The 18973-nt window shown below is 39.7% G+C and overlaps 1 protein-coding gene across 3 annotated transcripts in view; it reads left to right on the forward strand.

Annotated features, from left to right (window-relative positions):
* Positions 1-18973, forward strand: part of FER (FER tyrosine kinase) — a 165413-nt gene that overhangs the window by 118453 nt on the left and 27987 nt on the right. For all 3 annotated transcript variants that reach the window (XM_077347748.1, XM_077347750.1, XM_077347749.1), the window contains one exon: positions 542-665. In XM_077347748.1, the coding sequence (XP_077203863.1) occupies positions 542-665 (124 nt within the window). The remainder of the gene's footprint in view (positions 1-541; positions 666-18973) is intronic.

The raw sequence follows: 18973 nt of genomic DNA on the forward strand, positions 1-18973 counted from the left end.
ACAAACTCCTTTCAAAAAGCCCACCCAAGAAGTCTCTTCTGTTTCACAAATGTTCACTGTATGTCTAGCAGACTACTTTTTATGAATCAAAAGCCCTTCCGGGTGCACAGACGTAGGAACATGGTGCTTTGGATTTTAATCATTATGCATTATTAAAATGCTGTAAAAAACAAAACAAAACCCCTTTCCAGCTATTGTCATGTTCATAGATTTTAATTAGTCTAGATACTGGCAGTATCTGATTTTCATAAACTCTGGTATACCTTTTGTGCCTTTAAATCAAAGTTATACGGTGGAGTTGGTAGTATTCTATCAAAACATACTTATGCTGTGCACTATGCAGGTTTTACCTTATAGCAGAAGCTATGTATTGGTGGCAATATTATCTTTGCATTTTCTTCCTTTATCTTAGGCTCAGACAAATTGGTTGAAACACGCATCTGAGAATGTAATCCTCCTGTTCAATCATGCATCTCTAATGAGAGATAAATGGGAATATCATCCCTGTCATGTCTCATTGTCTACCTGTCTCTTTGTCTAGGAGGCGATTTCCTCTCCTTTTTAAGAAAGAAGAAGGATGAGCTCAAGACTAAACAGCTAGTGAAATTTTCATTAGATGTTGCTGCTGGTATGGCATATCTTGAATCCAAAAACTGTATTCATAGGTAAGATCAACGCAAATGTTCGGCACAACAGTTTTGGGTATCTAGATAAATGGGTATATACATACGCTGTTAATATAAATGGATGACTAAAAAGTAAAGCTGACTTCATACATTTTTCCATGTCGTGTCTCTTTTCCTAGCTACTACTACTTGTGCGTTCTCTACTTGTATTCAGTTGTAAAACAATTGGAGTATATTTTACTGTCAGCTCTTTATGGAGGACATTATGCTTTCCATTCAGCCATATATCTAAAACGTAGTGAAAGTTGGTGCAAGGGATTGTGACCCAGTTAATTAACCATTAACAATTCTGTCTGAAGTTCAGGCGGGCCTGGACAAGAGATTATGATTTGTTACCTTTTCTTGAAAATCATAAGCATTTTGCAGATCATAACCAGTTGTTTAACTCAACTCCCCTTTTCTTTTCAGATGGAGCCTATATGTATCTCTAATATCTTAAAATTGAGCTTTCTCATCTCTTTTCCTCCAAACAGAATGTTGGGCTTACTGAATTTCTGCAACACTTAAAAACTTGCCATATTTTTCTTCCTTAATTTTTTTATTTGATTTGGTGTGATGTATTTAGGTCGCAGTCTTAGAAGATACTAATGATTTTTTTTAATTTAGGTTTATTTTGTCAGTAAATCAGTTTACCTTTATCTGTTCAGGTTGCAAAAGCTTCCCAGCGTAGTCATTTTGAGCTGACCCTGCCTTGCCACTGGCAGTCAAGGATCAACACCCTATTATGATGGTCTGTTGGATCCAGACATTGTCTTTTACTTTAGAAAACAGTTTTGGGGAACTAGGTATGGATTAACACTAGGAGAGATACCTGCCCTCAGTGTTATTCTCCTAATTTCCTCCATACCTATGTTGCAAGGATATGCTAACATGAAGAGTTTTATTTAGCATTAAAAAGCAGCCTTGGGTTAGGTTCAACATGTACATGCATACAGTTTTTACCAATCTGCAGTTTAAGGCTGACCCTCAACCAAGGCGGCATTATTACTTGCGACAATAATAAAGATGAATCTGAGAACTGTATTGAATACGGTTACACCAATACAATTACTGCTACACTATTTCAGTTGTAGATTTAGGGAAAGCATTTCAAGGAACTCAAGGGTTTTATTAGCTATTAGTGTTCTTAATAAAGAACGCACAATTGTCCTGGAAGTGATCTTAGAGTTTGAAACTGGAATTGTCTCAGGTCACTTGTATCTGAACCTGAAAGAAAATGAAATAACTTTGAAAAGGTGCAAATAATTTGCACCTTATTTATGTCTGTCTAGAGGCGTTCCTTGCTGCAGTCTGCTGGAGCCATCACGTTTAATCTATACTAAACTGGAAATTTCTGCCAAATCCCCCTTCCTGCTGCAGTCCCTTTAAATGGCAGTGCTTATAGCAACTGTCCCCCAAGAGTAGCATTTCATGGAAATCGGTGGAAAAAAGGAGGCAGGGAAGTTCCCTTCAGCCTTTTGATAATTTAGTCCTGATCAGGTCCACCATTTTCTTTCTTCTACTGGGCTTTTAAAAAAAGGACATTTCTACATCACTATAGTGTTGTTATGTTATAGCTATTTACTGCCATGATTCCAGCTTTCATTTTTAATGTATCTAGCCCTTTCATTATACAACACTTTAGAGTTATCAGCATAAAGGTTCAGGATGTAACTTCCCCCCTATAATGCTACATTGAAAAGGGTGAGAAACTTGTTTTTAGGTAGATCATAGCAATAGATTGGTATAACATTATGACCATGGTTAGCAATTATCAATTTTATTTTGAAATCCCACCCAAAGTCCTCCATTGGTGGCTGGGCAATCAATAATGATCCAAAAAAAATTCCACCAAATGCAAAAATGAACCCCCTTCCTGTCAACAAAGCATTTGGAGAATCTTTCCAAGCAGATTGTACAGTCCAGCACAGCAGAACAAGAAAACCTAGAAACAGGACAGATAGAGAATCAACGGGTGAAATATTTAACAGGCTTAGATATCTTCTTGTCTTTAGGGTATACACTACCTTGATACTCTTGGTTACTTTTGGCCAGCACAAATGTAGTGCAAGAGACATTTAGACTTCTTGTGTTCTCTAAAGGCAGAATGCTTCTGGGTTTATTTTGGTCTCACACATTATTTAAATGCCCAGCCAAACACCACATGTGAGTCTTCAAGATGCAATTGAAGTTGGAGTACACTGAACACTTCTCATTGACTTCAGAATGTATTTGAGTTTTTTAACTGTAAATTTTCAAGCTGCGTCTTGTGCTTTGAAGTACATGAAATGGCAAACAAAGTGTGCTTTTCATAGTATAATTATCCAAGTAACACAGAGGGGTCAATATTATCCTGTTTCATGTAATTTGTTATAAATCATGGTTATTTGTCATCCCAACAATATTTATGTGGGCTTTTTAATGCTTAGATATCCCTATTACAAGTTGCCAGACATGATTAACTTTTAACATATATTGAAACATAACTTTACGGAAAAAATCTTTCTTTGTTTTTATTGCTCAGCATGTTCAACATTTTACTTTCTGGATCTTTACCCTTTCCTCCTACCTCATCTCTTTGCTTGTTCTTGTTGCATCTTTATATAAATATTACCAAATGGAGTTTTCCTGTTAATACCATTCTAGTAGTGCTTAGTTCCTCACCATTTAAGATACTGAAGAATAGCGTCCAATCATTAATGAGCAATTTTAATCCTCTGGAGCGAAATTTTCTCTTCCCTCCTCTTCTTCTCCTTATCTTCTTTCTTGAATATGGGGAGTCATTTCTTATATAAATTACATGAACAGGCAGATATGCTATTCTCATGTCTTTCTTTTGAGTCATTAAAAAACGCTTTAGCTGCAACAAAACTATAATGCAGATCCATGGCTGAATGAAAACATGTTTGCTACATAAATATATCTTATGAAAATGTTACGTTGCATCATGCATTATGAAGCAGCATGAATCATTAAATCATGTTATATTTTCTAAAATGAGTGTGGTAATATAAAACAATGAAATGTTAGGGGTTTTACTAACTGTTCCCATATTATCAGAAAGCAACTTGTTCAGTTGAATTCTGAGAAGTTAAGCAAAGAAATTCATATAATATAATTCTATATATAATACAATTCTCTCTCTATAATTATATAATTATATTATATATTATTCTATAATACCATATATAATACAATTCATAGTACTATTACTATGCCATTAATGATTTTTGTAATTTAAAAGAAAGATTAAGTATTATACAAAACTTTAAAAAAATGCTTCCATATCAACCTTTTTGAAAAGTGGCAGGGAGTTGAGTGCAAAGGGAAAGCAGAAACTTTTCCACCCAACCAGCCCTTGCTGCTTTTAACTGGTTGGTATCTTAGTATTCAAAACCTGACAAGGCTACTCCAGATACTTGTGGCCATCCAATTAAATGAATACCTCCTAGTCATACCACTTGATATGATTACATGGCACTGCCATCCTAAATATAATGGTTAATATAAAGTAAGATTTTAGTATAAACCAGCATCTCCGCAGGTAAACTCACCTGTGAAACACATAACCTTAAGATGAAGTCAACCCATTGCAGTTACTGTTCCTTGCTATTCCTTGTTGACGTAACTGCTGTGCTAGTGGCATGGCCACTTTGGATGTTGGATGTTGTTCATCCTTCTAGAAGTTAATTTCATGCTTCTCACTTAGCTCTCATTGTTGCTTAATTCAAAATACCTTGTAGAAGTTTGTGTTACACTTCTATCTATGGAAGGAAGGTCTCAGCCAACTGCACATCAGGGCCATGCCCTCTTCTTTATCTCTACAAGGTTGCCCTGAAGCCAGCAATTTGTGTTCAGTTTAGCCTCACCTAGTCTAGCACTACATTAATGCCATCTATGAACAGATTTATTTAAGTATTACAGCCTTGTCAACAGGCAGTCCTTGACTATGATGTGAGCTTCCTGCTTCCCACTGTAGCCTGCACTTGTAATGGTAATAACAATATATACGTAGTATATAAAAGATGAGTTCACATATGTTATCTTTGTCTTAAGTGTTGGAACCCCATATAGCAGGCTTTCTTACCCAGGGCTTCATGAAACCCTGGGGTTTCTTGACAGCTGTGGAAGGGTTTCCCAAAAGGGTGGGGGTTATTTTTATGTATATATTATACATTTGTTAAACTTTTATTGGGTGGTATGACCATGTATGGCCATGTTGACCTGCCCCCCTCATAAAATGGTCAATGATCTGTAGGAGATGGGAAGGGGAGGGGCCCCAGGTGAATGTATATACAACTATGCTTCCCAACAATATTCTGCACAATCACACCACTTCTGGGGTTTCTTGAAGTGTGAAGAATGTTTCAGGGGTTTTGCAGTGATAAAAAAGTTGAGAAATGCTGCTATATAGTATTTGGAAGAGAACTCAGAGATTGTGCAAGTGGCTTGTGTGATAGATGTGCTCTCTCCCATAGACAACCAGTTAGTAACCCATTCATGAAAAGGTAGTATTTCCTATAGCCTCTCCTGAACCTCTGACAACTTTAAAGCTGTCTTTCTCTTATCGTGTCTTGACATCCCTACAATGTGGTTGAAAAAGTCTTTTGATTCTGATATTTGTAATCTTTTTTGTCTGTACTTTCTCAGCAGTTCTTGAGCTATTTTAAAGTTCAGTGAACTCTATCCTCAAAAATGTCCTGTAGGCAGTTCTCTTACTTTGGCAAGAAATTAGCTGAAATTGACATCTATTTGTAAGTTTCTGGTTAGTGTTGCTATCAAATAGATGTAGCCTTATGTGTCTGATTAAAATATTGGTTCATAACAAACATCTGTCCCTTTATCTCATAACATCTTTTGTTAGTATTTTGGTAAAGTTGCAATAATGAAAACCCTTAATCCTTGTTTTCAGCTCTGTGAGCAATAATGTATCTAGTGAAAGTGACAGCACATCCTCTCAGCTAAAATAAAAATCCAGTGAACAGCAAAAAAATTGCAAGATATTTTTGAAAGACTGAAACAGAAAGTTTTATCTTAGTTGAGATAATAAGCACCAAAGAACTTGTACAATGTATGAGGATTTGCCACTACTTACTCTGTTAACCTGGCAATCATAGCAGTTTTCAGTAAATATTTGGTAGTTACCTCCACAGCCTGCATTGGGTATACTGTTATAGATGCTACCTCATTCGTGGGCAATGCAGACTCCTTCCCTTGTTCTGTACATTTGTATGCTGCCCTTTTCTCAAGGAGCTCAAAGCAGTATACATGGGATGTTCCTATTTGATCAGCACAACATTCCACTACGTAAGTTAAATTGAAAGAAAGGTTGTGTAGCTTAACAGAAATTTAAGACCAGTTGTCCTGGATCTTAAGGACAGCCTCCTATCCATTATGTTACTGTGCTGCCCTATCTGGCCACACCCAGAGGCAGTCTGGAGGAATATGCCCTTGGCCGGGAAGCCAAGCCAAAATCGCAAACCATTTAGCAGAGTCAGAGTCCAGTCTGGGTCTTAATACCTACTGAGGCAACCAAAGTCAAAGGGAAAGCCAAAGAGAGAGAGTCAAGGGAGTATCGGGAGATCAGAGTCAGGAACTAAACCGGTCCCTTTACTAGCGTCGTTTTACAGGAGCCAAGAGCAGAGGTCAGAAACCAGAGATTCAAACAGGCAGAGCTTCACTGTGCAGGGTGGGTCAGGAGCAGGTGATCAGACCAATGGAAGGGTTTACGCATAGATTGCACCCACAACTAGAAGCTGCTGCTGCTTCCTAAATACTGCTGCCCAAATGCCAGAGCTGAAGCTGCAGGCATTGCCTGTTCAAGTCTTTTCCCCTGGGCTCCATTTAGTTTGACAGCGAGCCTGGAGACAGGCACTTCTTCAACGCTCTGTGAACTCTGACCTCCTTCACTGCCTTCTGCATTCTGGCAAACTGTCTGAGCTGTCCTGCAGGGCTGGCAGGGTCGGGGTTGAGTCTGATGGATGCATCAGTCCGTCCCTGTGGCTAGGTCCTGGCTGCTTCTCTGGGTCAGAGCTTAGATCAGGCCAATATCCCTCCTGCCTTACTTGGCTCAGCCCTTCCCCCTCATTTAGCTGTCCTGACAGCCTTGGAGGCAGTGAAACTGGCTGCACTAATTGATCAGCTGCACCTGGGTCCTGTCACCATGGCAACAACTAGGAGGCTAGAGGTAGAGGCAGGTCCGGAGGTGGCAGCGGCGGCATGACAGTTACACTGACCCACACTTATGTCCTTGGCTTATGGAAGCGTGAAGAAAACATAAGCAAAACATTCCACTGGCTGCTGTTGAATGGTTGGAAACAGACTGAAGTGCCCCACTGGAGCAATTGAATTATTGGATCATTAAACTGCAAGTCTCAAAGTTTGGAATAGTGTTATTTTAACAGCCAAAGTTTCATTGGCCAAATCAGTTATTAGCACTTAAGAGGCTTTTCCATTACAGGTCAGAACAAAGATTTAACTCAAGTCCAGGTGACATTTCCTTTTATGAATTTCATCAGTTAATATTATATCAAATTTCCTGGAAAAAGTTTCTTCCTCCTTCAGTAGTAAATGTATGCTATTGTGTAATGGTCAGTTGGTCCATGTTTCTTTTATGCTATCATCACAAGTATACATTTTCAAAGTTTCATTGAAATCATTAACTGTAGATCCAAGTAGGGACTATTTTTACATAATCTGATGTTCCAGAACAGCTTGATATTACCTATGTCTTTCATGTAGAAAGTATTGTGTGGTTATTTTTTAATTTATTTATACATGAATTTGTTGACTCCCAGGTGGCTCGAGGCAGTTTACATGACAGTAAAGTCACAGCTTAACACCCCCCATCTCTCCTTTCCTGCAGCTCATTGGACAACCCCCACCACACTTCCCACCATATGGTGGAGCATTTGGAGAAGGACCCAGTTGATGTTCCAGCCCCTGGCCTCAACCAAACACCTGGTGGAAAAGCTCCATCTGTGGAACTGCAAGAGCTCCAACATGGCCCTTAGCTCTTCTGGGAGCTCATTCCACTAGGTTGGGCCCAGGACCGAAAAGATCCTGGCCCTGGTCAAGGCCAGGCACACCACTCTTGGGCCAAGAACCACCAGTCTGTTTAAGCTTGCAGGGGGCATAAGGAGTTAGACAGTCCCTAAGGTATGCTGGGCCTGGATAGCATATGGCCTTGAATGTCAAAACTGGAACCTTAAACTTGATCTGGAACACAACTGGCAACCAATGCAGCTGCTGCAGCACAGGCTTCATATGTGCTCTCCTTCACATTGTGCTTTCAGGGAAGATAATGATCTAGGCGTGTACACCAATGTTGTTAAATCACAATTGGATAATTGATGTAATTTATGCTTTTTTCCAAAGACATCATGGAAGAGCTTGTTGGTATAGTATTAAATAACAACAACACGGTGACTTAAAATGTTGTGACATTTTTGTGAGCCACCACTAGGAGAGGTAACAGAGAAATATACTAAGTACATAAAAGCTGCCTGTGGTGTTAGAGGGTGAGGAAATGAAGGAATCATGAGATGGGTAGGATCAGCCCATCAGTGTTGCACTGCTATAGTTTATACTCTTTGTTGTTACTTATGTACAGGGCAATCAGTGATAGGATTGTCCATCAAGCAGCTCATGAGATTTAGGTCAGCCTAATTAGACTATGGTAAATTCCCTCGCACATACTTAAAAAAAAAAAAAACTGCCTGCCATGTGGATGTGGAATAGAAACCACCACACATGTCTATATCATTCCACATCTAGACTAACACCGCTTAAAACCTCAACCGTCACTTCCATAATAGGCAAGAAGCTGTTGTCTAACATTTCTGCCAGTCCTATCTGTCTGGCCACTCTGTTTCTTGCTTGCTATTATAAACACTGTCCCGCTATATGGTCTTGTTACCTGCTCTCTGAATTATACATTTTCAGCCTACCAACTCTGATACCATGAGTGGGATCTAAAATACACGTATCTTGTACAGACAGTTGCATGAGGAAATCATTTGCTTTTGAGTAAGATATTTTTAAATGATAATGTGGCACTTTTATAATCAGATCTGTATTTGCTTTGGCTTTTGCACTGTATTTATTTGACACAGCATGGTAGGATAGCAAAGAAATAATCTGCAAAGAGAACAAACTGGCATTCATTTATCTTTAACAGAAGAATTTTCTTTTGTCTATCAGTTGAGTGCATAAAAGGAAATGTTTATTTTCCCCTGTTGCATAATTAGTTTCATATGGGAGCATTTATTACTGATCTTAAAGAAGCCAATAGTTTCACTTTGGCCTTATCAAGAGACATTTTAAAAAAGCAAGCCTTGCCAGAAGGAAAAATGTGACTCGAAAAAATGAAAAGACTGTAGTAATCTCCCACTGTTTGACTATGCTGTGGCACAACAGGTATCGGATATGACATCTAGACTAAGTGAACATTCCTAATTGTATTATATCTTACTCATTCCCAAATATTTAAATTAACAGTCATGGCTCATGAAATCATGCATGTTTGCAGGATACAAGTTTAGGGATCAGAATTTCCCTGCAGAATTATACTTGGAGGAGATGTGAGGAATGAGCTTTAGCCTCCAGTGGAGGAGACCTAGCATTATTGTTAAATGGATTATTTCATTGAGAGAGAATTTCTTTATAAATCAATGTTCCCAGTATTTCAACCTTGTTGTAATTTGGTTGTTTCCATGTCCTCAGTATAGAATACAGAGCTATCTATTGTTGCTCCCTAGTTTTCTGAAGTTCTATCAGAAACTAGAAAATGTCAACAGTGATTCTTCCCTGGATTAAAGATAACTAATTTCTATAGAGGCTGTATGCACAGTTTTATTTTTGCAGTAACAAATAGATACTTTGTGTACAGGGGCATATCTCCTAATTGTGGAGGTATAAAAGAAGGTAAAGATATAGGACAGATATATGATTGAAAACTCTTTACACTGGTTTTTAGACTAGATTTTTTTTAAGAGAAAGGACAAGCAAAATGTCAAACCCAGACTGCTGCTAAATTTCTAGCATACAAGTGTTAGCTGCTGCTTACTCATTTCTAGGACACCATCAATGTCTGTAATAGCCCCAGTTTCTACAAACTTTTCTATCACTAGAATGAGCTATGTTATAATGTGACTTCCTGATGCCACCATAGCTGACTAAGATCTGGAATATTTTTTATTCTTTTAAGGTAGATATTAATGGCAATAATGATGGCAGGTTGGGGAGACAGATCCTTCAGGACTGTACTTGTTCCGTGTATGATGCAAGGAGCATAGATTAGCTGGTGCTACATTTAAAGCATTACAGCCATTAATGCACAGCTGTGTGGTTCATTATTTAATGCCCACCTTTCTTCTGTCAATAAGTCTTGTCAATATATATAAGGGTCTTATAAGGTTCTTGTTCAGTCACTGAGAACCCTCATCCATATCTAATAGCAGATTGCTGTATTGTGATTTCCAGCTATATCCTGGGACTTTGTTACTATATAAAGTTCATCTTACTGATATGTAAACTGGCATGTGGCAGGTGAGGATGGAGCAATAAATGTCTGCAGGCTTTTCTGGGGTTGACATTTATGTAGTCTTGTATGCATTCATACAGGCAGATCAAAGATGGCAGTTGATGCTGTCATCTTTTTGTATCTCAGGTGAGGAATAGGTCTCTGTTGATCATTAGACCTTGACAAATGCTCAGTCTGATGACTGATGTCTTACCTTCCTAAAATATACATATTTTGTGTACAGAGCAGTCTCTTCTCTATACCGTACATATATCGGAAACCAACTGTATGTTGGTGATATTCTTTGATGCAGTTTAGTTTTATCTTCACAACTCTGCCCTGGGATAACCCCATCAACCAAAGTATAGTTTTCAAGCAAAGGCAGGTAAATCTGAAGCTTATATCAAGCGCTGTGTTGAAGGCCCCTCCAAAAATGATACATCTACCGGGGGGGGGGGGGGCTATTTCCAAAGGCTGCTATTGATTCATTATTTTTAATTGTCATCATGACCAGAATTACACTGGGAGAGGTATATTAAAATTACAATGGAGAGGTAAAATCCTCCCAAATGGTAGAAGCAACACCTGTAACTTTATGAACCAGATGCCTTTAGTGACCATTGCTAGACAGCCACAACTGTCACCAGCCTTCAAGCCTTGGTTTGTGTCAGTATAAGGCACAGAGAGAATTCTTTGGAGCCAGGCCCTACAGCACTACAGCAGACACCAAGGGACTTACTAGCATATGACTTTCATGACTTAACATGGAATGGCTGCTTACTAATGTTCAACAGCAGTCAACCTGTGAAAACTAGTATGGTGTGCCATAGTGATTAGAATTCAGATCTGCGAAGGGTAGTGATGTGGAACAGCAAGGCCCTTGGAGAAAGCTCTGACTTCTCTGATGAAGAACAGCTGGATTCCATGCCTATCAGTCACCAACCAGTTGTGGCTGAGCAATCAGATGAGGAATGACAATTAGGGGCTATAAGGTCTGTGTTTCATCCCCCCTAGCCTGAGCTTGAACCTTCAAAGTCACCCAGCTGCCCTATCTTCTCCAGGATCCCCAGGCCCACAAGAGTAATGTCAGTGCAGGTGTAGAAGATATTTACAGCCGCAGCACAGGTCAGCATATCTCAGAGCTCATCACTAGCAATCAGTTACAGAGGAAGGAGAGGTATCACCAGAGGAAACGTAAAGCACCAGTCACAGGCATGACGTAGAGCTGGAAGTGTATAAAAGTATAGAAGTGGAGTGTCGACTGAAGATGGCGCCATAAAAAAGCTGGACTTCTGTTCAGCTCTTAAGCCATGCCGAGGGTCAGGAGCTTCTGCACCTGGCTGACCTGAGCAGATACGCAAATCTGCTCACCGGTCGCCCCAGGAACCGGGAATGGCATCCTGAGGGTCCTACAGATCCGTGGGGAGGTAGGGGGACCGAACTCCCCGGATTAATAGCGGCCTGTGCTCAAGGTCACGATGGCGTCTTTGTCGCAAACAACTTTACAAGCTTGAAACGACCAGCTGACCTTACACTCTTCCCAGACCATCTTTTACCAGATTGACAGCAGCGTTGACAGAAGCTGAAGCCCACAACAGTAAGGATTGAAAGCTTTCTGGCTTTTCTCTTTCTTCTCCCACAAGCTCTTCCCTCCCCCCCCTCAACCAATTCACAAGCGAATTCCCTCTTTTGTCGAGTGAGAGACTCCCAGCTAATTATACCCACTAACCAAACAAAGAGAGAGCTTTGAAGATTTGTTGGTGAAAGTTCAGTGGGGGAATTTGACTTGATACGGAGATCGACAAACTGATAATTTGGGATCGCTCGTGCTCCCGCGAGACCTCACGAGACTTTCTGTTTATAGTCTGTGACTGCCTAGAACTATGGAAGAATTAACTAAGGCACAGCTTTTCCATTTGTTATGCAAAGGAAACTCAAAGATACTGAAAGCAGTCAATAAGCTGGAAAAGGAAATCCGTGGGACTAAGGGGGAGCTTTTGGATGGAGCCCATGGTCCGGAGAGACCAGCTGATGACGTAGCTCAGCTAACAATAAATCAAACGAAACTTCAATGTCTGGAAGTTAATCAACTGGAGGGAGAGAGTGCCAGAGATGTAAAAACCCAAAGTACCTTTGAAGAACCTGGGAAAACAGATTCAAGGAAGGAAAGTACCGAAAACCTGGAAGTCTATTCAGAGCAGGAAATGATTTGGATCAGCAAAATAAAAAGAGTCTATTCAAAAGCGACAGCAACCAGGAAGCTATCAGGAGATATTCCTGTGTGACCAGAGGAAGAGATCCAGATTGATAAAGGATTCAGAGTCTACTCAAAGGCGACTGCAAGCAAGAATCAAGTAAGAGATTTCTTTGGCCCTGACAGAAGGACAATCAGAAACACTCTACTATGGAAAAAAACACAATTTCATTTTCTGCGACCACCTGAAGGATGAGTTGAACAATGGAGTATTCTCCTGGCTTCCTGTGGGAAAGACAGCAGCAGTAACTTTTAGGACAGGACCAATATATGAAGGGAACTGACTTTATATCATCTAAGACAATAATAGAATATATCCTTATAATAGATTATACCCTCATATGTATCAACAACTACTTTGCTAAGAAAGATGGTAATAACTCCTAGATCAGGATTAATATGCGATGGGAATTGAATATGTATGTCAATATGTATGCTAAAAGAGGATGACAAACCATACTTCATAGGCATTAATAAGACGGCAGTAGTAATTCTTGGGTCAGGGACAATTTATGGAGACTGACCTAATATCATTTAAGATAATAACAGAATGTATTCTTAAAACAGATCATACTCTCATATGTATTAACAATCACTTGACTAAGAAAAATGGTAAAAACTTCTAGATTAGGAATAATATGTGATGGGAACTGAATATCTATGTTAAAAGAGATGGCAAACCATATCAGCTGGTCGCTTTTTCTTCTCAATTTCTCTGTAAATGCTTTATATAATAATAAATAATAAAATTATAAATAAATAAATAAATAAAAGTATAGAAGAGGAGCCCTTCAGCATGGCTTCAACACATTTTCTTTAGACACTGCTGCTGCTGTATTGGTCTTACTTTTTGGAAAAACTGGCCTTGACCTGCTTAGACAACTCTTGTACAATTTATGCAATCATTAAACTCTAGCAACCTGCCTCTGATTAACTAGCTCCCATTATTTGCCTGATTTAACTCTGAGTGTGCTGGTGCCTTCCTGAAGCAGAACCGCCAGGTTTCAATTACCACTTGTCATGGAAGCTTACTGGGTGACTTTTTGCCTCTTACACATTGTCATACTAAACTACCACACAGGAATGTAGATGAGAATTATATAAGCTACTTTGGGTTCCTGTTGTGGACACAGGGTTCAAATGAAATAAACAATAAATATAGCTGAAGAGAGGGACTGGATAAAATGTAGGTTGTTAGTGGATGGGAAGGAGAGAGGGAAAGATGATGATCTGACGATTACCAGGAAGTGGTAAAGAGGAAATAATATGGGGTAAGGGATGCAGGGGAAAATGAGGTGTCCCTCCTGCAGATTCCTCACTGCACAACTGAACCTGGTTCAGCAGCCAGCACTACACAACTGGGCCATTGTATAGAGCTTGCCAGGGGGAGGGAAGGAGAGAAAGTTGAAGCCAGGGAACAGATTAAAAAGGGTAAGAAAGGAGCAGTCAAATGGATAGAAACTGAGGGGTCCTCTCCCACATGCAGCCAGCTGGGTGACCTTGGGCTCGCCACGGCACTGATAAAACTGTTCTGACCGAGTAGTGATAGGGCTCTCTCAGCCTCACCCACCTCACAGGGTGCCTATTGTGGGGAGAGGAAAGGGAAGGCGACTGTAAGCCGCTTTGAGCCTCCTTTGGGTAGGGAAAAGCGGCATATAAGAACCAACTCTACTTCTTCTTCAAAGGAGTGATGAATTATCTTGAGTTTCTCAGGGGTAGGGTATATAACAGTATAAAACATAGTGGTCATGTAGCTGGAGGTGAAACTCTCATATGCAGTGCTTATAAGTGGCCAGAACTGCTCTCTACACTTAGCAGTAAATTCCTCTTGGGAGTCCTAGAAATAGAAGTAAAATAACTTCTTCCTCTGCATGATACTTATTATGGTATCAAGAAGATCATTCTTACAGCAGTTCTTGCCAAGAGATTCACAGGATATTTGCCATAAAAGAACGATATATATGTCGATTAGTCATTCACAGTGGTATCAGATTTTTGAAAAACCCTGTTTATGAGCTTAATTCTTTGAATGATGGCCAACACATTAACTTTAAGTGCTTTTTCTTTTGAGTAGATTATTCCATTGGTAGTCATTTTTGCAATTTTGGGTCTCTTTTATTGGGGTTGGCTCTCCAAATAGACAATAATCTTATGCCACTACAACAATCCTGGGTTTGCTATCTTATTCCTGCTGTCACATTTGTAGAGCTAAAAAAGGACAGAACATGCAACTTGTTTTATGGTTGTAAATCTGTGAAGTCTATCAAATTTACTTTGACCTTTGCACCATCCCATTGTTTCCAAATTGCATTCTGAGCAGATGTTAAAACTTTTATGTTATCAGTCTATAAGAGATTCAAAGTAGACTGTTAATAATACAGGAGCTGTAGGAGGCTAAAAGCATCTGCTCTCCCTTTTTGTCTAATGTGAGTGTTGATAGCCTTCTTCTCCCTTAATGTTAAATTTAGCATCTGAATGTCTGTATCAGTGGATAGTAATGACACAATGAATGTTTTTATCATGGCTGGGATATAATTTTTATCAGTTATCAAACCAGACTACAGTACATATGTAGTTACTTACTATTCTCTGTACTAATGATGCATTAACCGGGAGAAAAGTGCTAGCTCTGACAATTTAATCCACAAACGTCTCCTGCCTCTTTAAGTATTTGTATTGTAGTGATAACTACTTAAATCAATCCTTGTTAGATATTAGCTATGCCAAAAGCATGGTGTACAATTTTCTGTTCTATATTTAGAAATGTATTGTCCAGTTTGACTGTAATGACTAGGATAGAATCTTCAGGGCTTTTCAGTTAGCATGGCAGTGATTAGGTAGCAAAATGAGCATTTAGAGCTTATTAAGAAATAACAGCTGTTTATCCTGTCATATAATAAGAGCAAGAGGGTTTCAGAATCCTGCTGCAGGTGTTGGTGGTTGCTGATTCTCCCCACACCTCACAGTGTTTTCATGTTGAAAAGCTGATGCGTAGGAATTGCTGGCAGGATGCAGGAATGGCAAATGTTGTCTCTGACAACCTCAAGTAATTATCTTGCATTCTGAAGATACTGAGGACCTTCTGACATTTGAAGAGATTCATACTGTCACTGGAGAATCTGAATGATTTTCTTCAAATTATGATGAATTGAGTATCCTTGACTGCTGTTACTTTATCTCCTAATACTAAAACTGATAATCAATTTGATTATCTTACATAGTTCCGTGCAATTTTTAGCAGTATAATTTGCTGTATGCAATTAGTATCATATTTTGACATATAAACATTTCTTGAGCAGAAAGTGTGAATCACAGATCTGTATGTAAAGCAAGTGCTAATGAATGTGTGTAGGGCTTCAGAATTGAGGGCTAAATTGTTTAGTATTGAGCCTATCAACTCAGCAAAGACTTCCGCTTGTGTTGCCCACAAGGAAGAGCTGCCTTAACTAAGACTATGTCTTAATGTAATACCACTGGAAATAAAGTCTTATCAACCTTGTACTGACTTATTGAAATTGGACTACCACTGTTTTCTGGCTAAAAGAAGGAAATATGTTGAGACAGACAAGAAATTGAATTGCAGACCTTTTTTCAAGATGTAAATGAATTACAGGGAAATGGTCTTTATTCATAATGTGGTGTCATATTCCCATTCAGCACTCTGAAAAAATCATAAGGGTAGAAGAAATGTTTTGTAAAATCAACAGGGATAACACACGTATATACATAAAAAGAAAACCAGATTATAAATTGAAATGGTTTCCATTTCTGTTCCATCGGAACAAGCTGGGAGTAACAGAAGAAACATTCTTCAATCAACTCATTTATATCACTTTCACAAATGCTTGGAAATGTTTTATTTTTTTAACCTTCCTAATTCACCAACCATCTCTGTTAGCCATAATGCACAATGCAGACCTTTCATCACATACACAAAACCTTGAGTAACTGTTCACTTGAATCAGTCTGGTAGTAAAAAATGTCAAGAATCTAACTTCTTAGCACTCCTGAATTATAAGAATACCATGTTTTAAAGGCTAACTAGAGAATGTAGCTTATTTACTGTGTACTGTCAGTGGCAGACTATCATAAGGAATAAATAACTGGTGTGAAACCTTAGATTTTGCATTTATATTTTGTGTGTGTGTGTATATATACCCTTATCCATTTGTGCCTATATATATGAAACAGCCTTGGGAGACGAACGGTCCAGTTGTCCTAGTTGGAATAGGGCCAGTCAGGGTGCAGCCAGCTGCACCCTGATTAGCCCTGCCCCTACAGCTCCCTCCCTCCCTCACTGAGCCTTCACCCCTCGCCTCACGGACGTGCCTGGCTGCTAGAGTCAGGCACGTCTGTGACTCTCTGCCACTCCAGGGCCCCAGATAAGAGGCCCGGCTGCCATGGCATGTGAGGGGGGAAGGGAGCGCTTCCCTGCGGCCGAGACCAGGTGTGCTTTCCCGGCCGTGGGGAAGCAGTCAAGCCACCGGGAGGGAGAGGGAGTGGGAGCGCTTCCCCGTGGCCAGGACAGTACACCAGGCACCTAGAGGCACCAGGTGTGCTTTCGTGGCTGCAGGGAAGCGATCCAGCCCAGGGGGGGGGAGGGATGCTTCCCCGCAGCCTGAGAATAATATCACTAATCACACTGCTCCCTCACAATGTAGCATGAAGGAACTGGGGAGCTCTGAAAAATGTCAAAGCTAAAGCTAAATGTCTTAGTGTGTGTGTCATTCTCACAGAGCAATGCCTAACTGGAGACCTGGGAAGAAGTATAGTTGAGCTGAAGAGTTCAAGAGAAAAGTATGAACAGTTAAATAATCCTTTTTCTTTCCACTGCATCTTTCCGTGCAAATTTACCCTCTCTTTGAAACACGTTTTCAGAAGAGATGCCATGCCCCACATTTCTAGTTTCTATTTGACATTTCAAATAGTTGTGGGCTTAACAACACCATCAGTCCCCCACTTGAGAGATGAACACAGGCCTCTCGGTGAATGACAGATAGATTGTTTGTACCAAAGCTGGATTTAGATGGCTTGTGCTTCTGATTCATGACCATACAATACTGGACCCAACACCAGGTACTGAAGAACTGTGTGTTGCATTATCCTTCTTCTTTGTGTGGCATTTACATGGAGTACTGTGTGCAGTTCTGGAGGCCTCACATCAAGAAGGACATAGATAAAATTGAAAGGGTACAGAGGAGAGCGACGAAGATGATCTGGGGCCAAGGGACCAAGCCCTATGAAAATAGGTTAAGGGACTTGGGAATGTTCAGCCTGGAGAAAAGGAGGTTGAGAGGGGACATGATAGCCCTCTTTAAGTATTTGAAAGGTTGTCACTTGGAGGAGGGCAGGATGCTGTTTCTGTTGGCTGCAGAGGAGAGGACACACAGTAATGGGTTTAAACTTCAAGTACAACGATATAGACTAGATATCAGGAAAAAAAATTCAGTAGTTCAGCAGTGGAATAGGCTGCCTAAGGAGGTGGTGAACTCCCCCTCACTGGCAGTTTTCAAGCAAAGGCTGGATACACACTTTTCTTGGATGTTTTAGGATGCTTAGGGCTGATCCTGCGTTGAGCAGGGGGTTGGACTAGATGGCCTGTATGGCCCCTTCCAACTCTATGATTCTATGATTCTATACATAGGCTAGTTTACTCCAGCATGATCCTAGTAAACCTACTTCTAGCTCCTGCCCGCATCCAATTGCTATCAATGTGGCCATCAGAGGAAGGGCAGAAAGCATTCCCAGATCTAGCTTCAGTTGTGAATCTCTTCCCCATGGGCCATTTGTGTTGAATTTGAATAGTCCTTTAAAAAAGGACTATTCCGGAGTCCTGCTTTGAGAACTCATTTTGGCTGAATAATGGGTTACTATGTGTGATGACAGGTTACCTGATTTTGCAGGTTACCATAGCTATTAGTACAATATTGCATTCTAAGAACCATGAAATTTGGATCTGTTAATTAATTTAAAAGGCACTTATTTACTGATCTAACCTGTATTCAACAAGTACAATTCTATCACCTTTCAATAGGAGTTGAATAACTAAAGTGAGTCTGTGAACTTGTATGCGCAGTTTGCATATAATTAACATTCTATTTGGAAGCTTGTATAATTTTTAATCTTAATAATCCTTTAAAAATATTAACAGTCCTCAAAGAAACAATTCATTACTTATGCACAGCAGCCTGTCAGTTGGCAAATTATCTGTGCTGAAAGCAAATGGCAAACTGTTCATAAATCCTTTTCTCAGGAATGACTGCTAATGCTGTAACTGTAATTCTCTACATTAAATGCTTGTGTTCAAATAGTTTAACATTGTTTTTTTCTTATGGACATCTGTGCTCATAAACAAACATTTTAAAGAATGTTGGGGGTGAGTTTCTCTTTGCTGCAGGATGGTTTTTGCTGAACCCTTTGCCTTTTGGTTTTTACCAGGCATTTGAGTTCTGTTTGTCAGTAGCATAGTCCTAAGTGTTTAAATCCGCAAGAGCTGCTGTAAAGTGATAAGAACTTGAGCATGCAAAGTTC

Source organism: Paroedura picta, chromosome 7 (assembly GCF_049243985.1).
Source record: "Paroedura picta isolate Pp20150507F chromosome 7, Ppicta_v3.0, whole genome shotgun sequence".
NCBI classification, from domain to species: Eukaryota; Metazoa; Chordata; class Lepidosauria; order Squamata; family Gekkonidae; genus Paroedura; species Paroedura picta.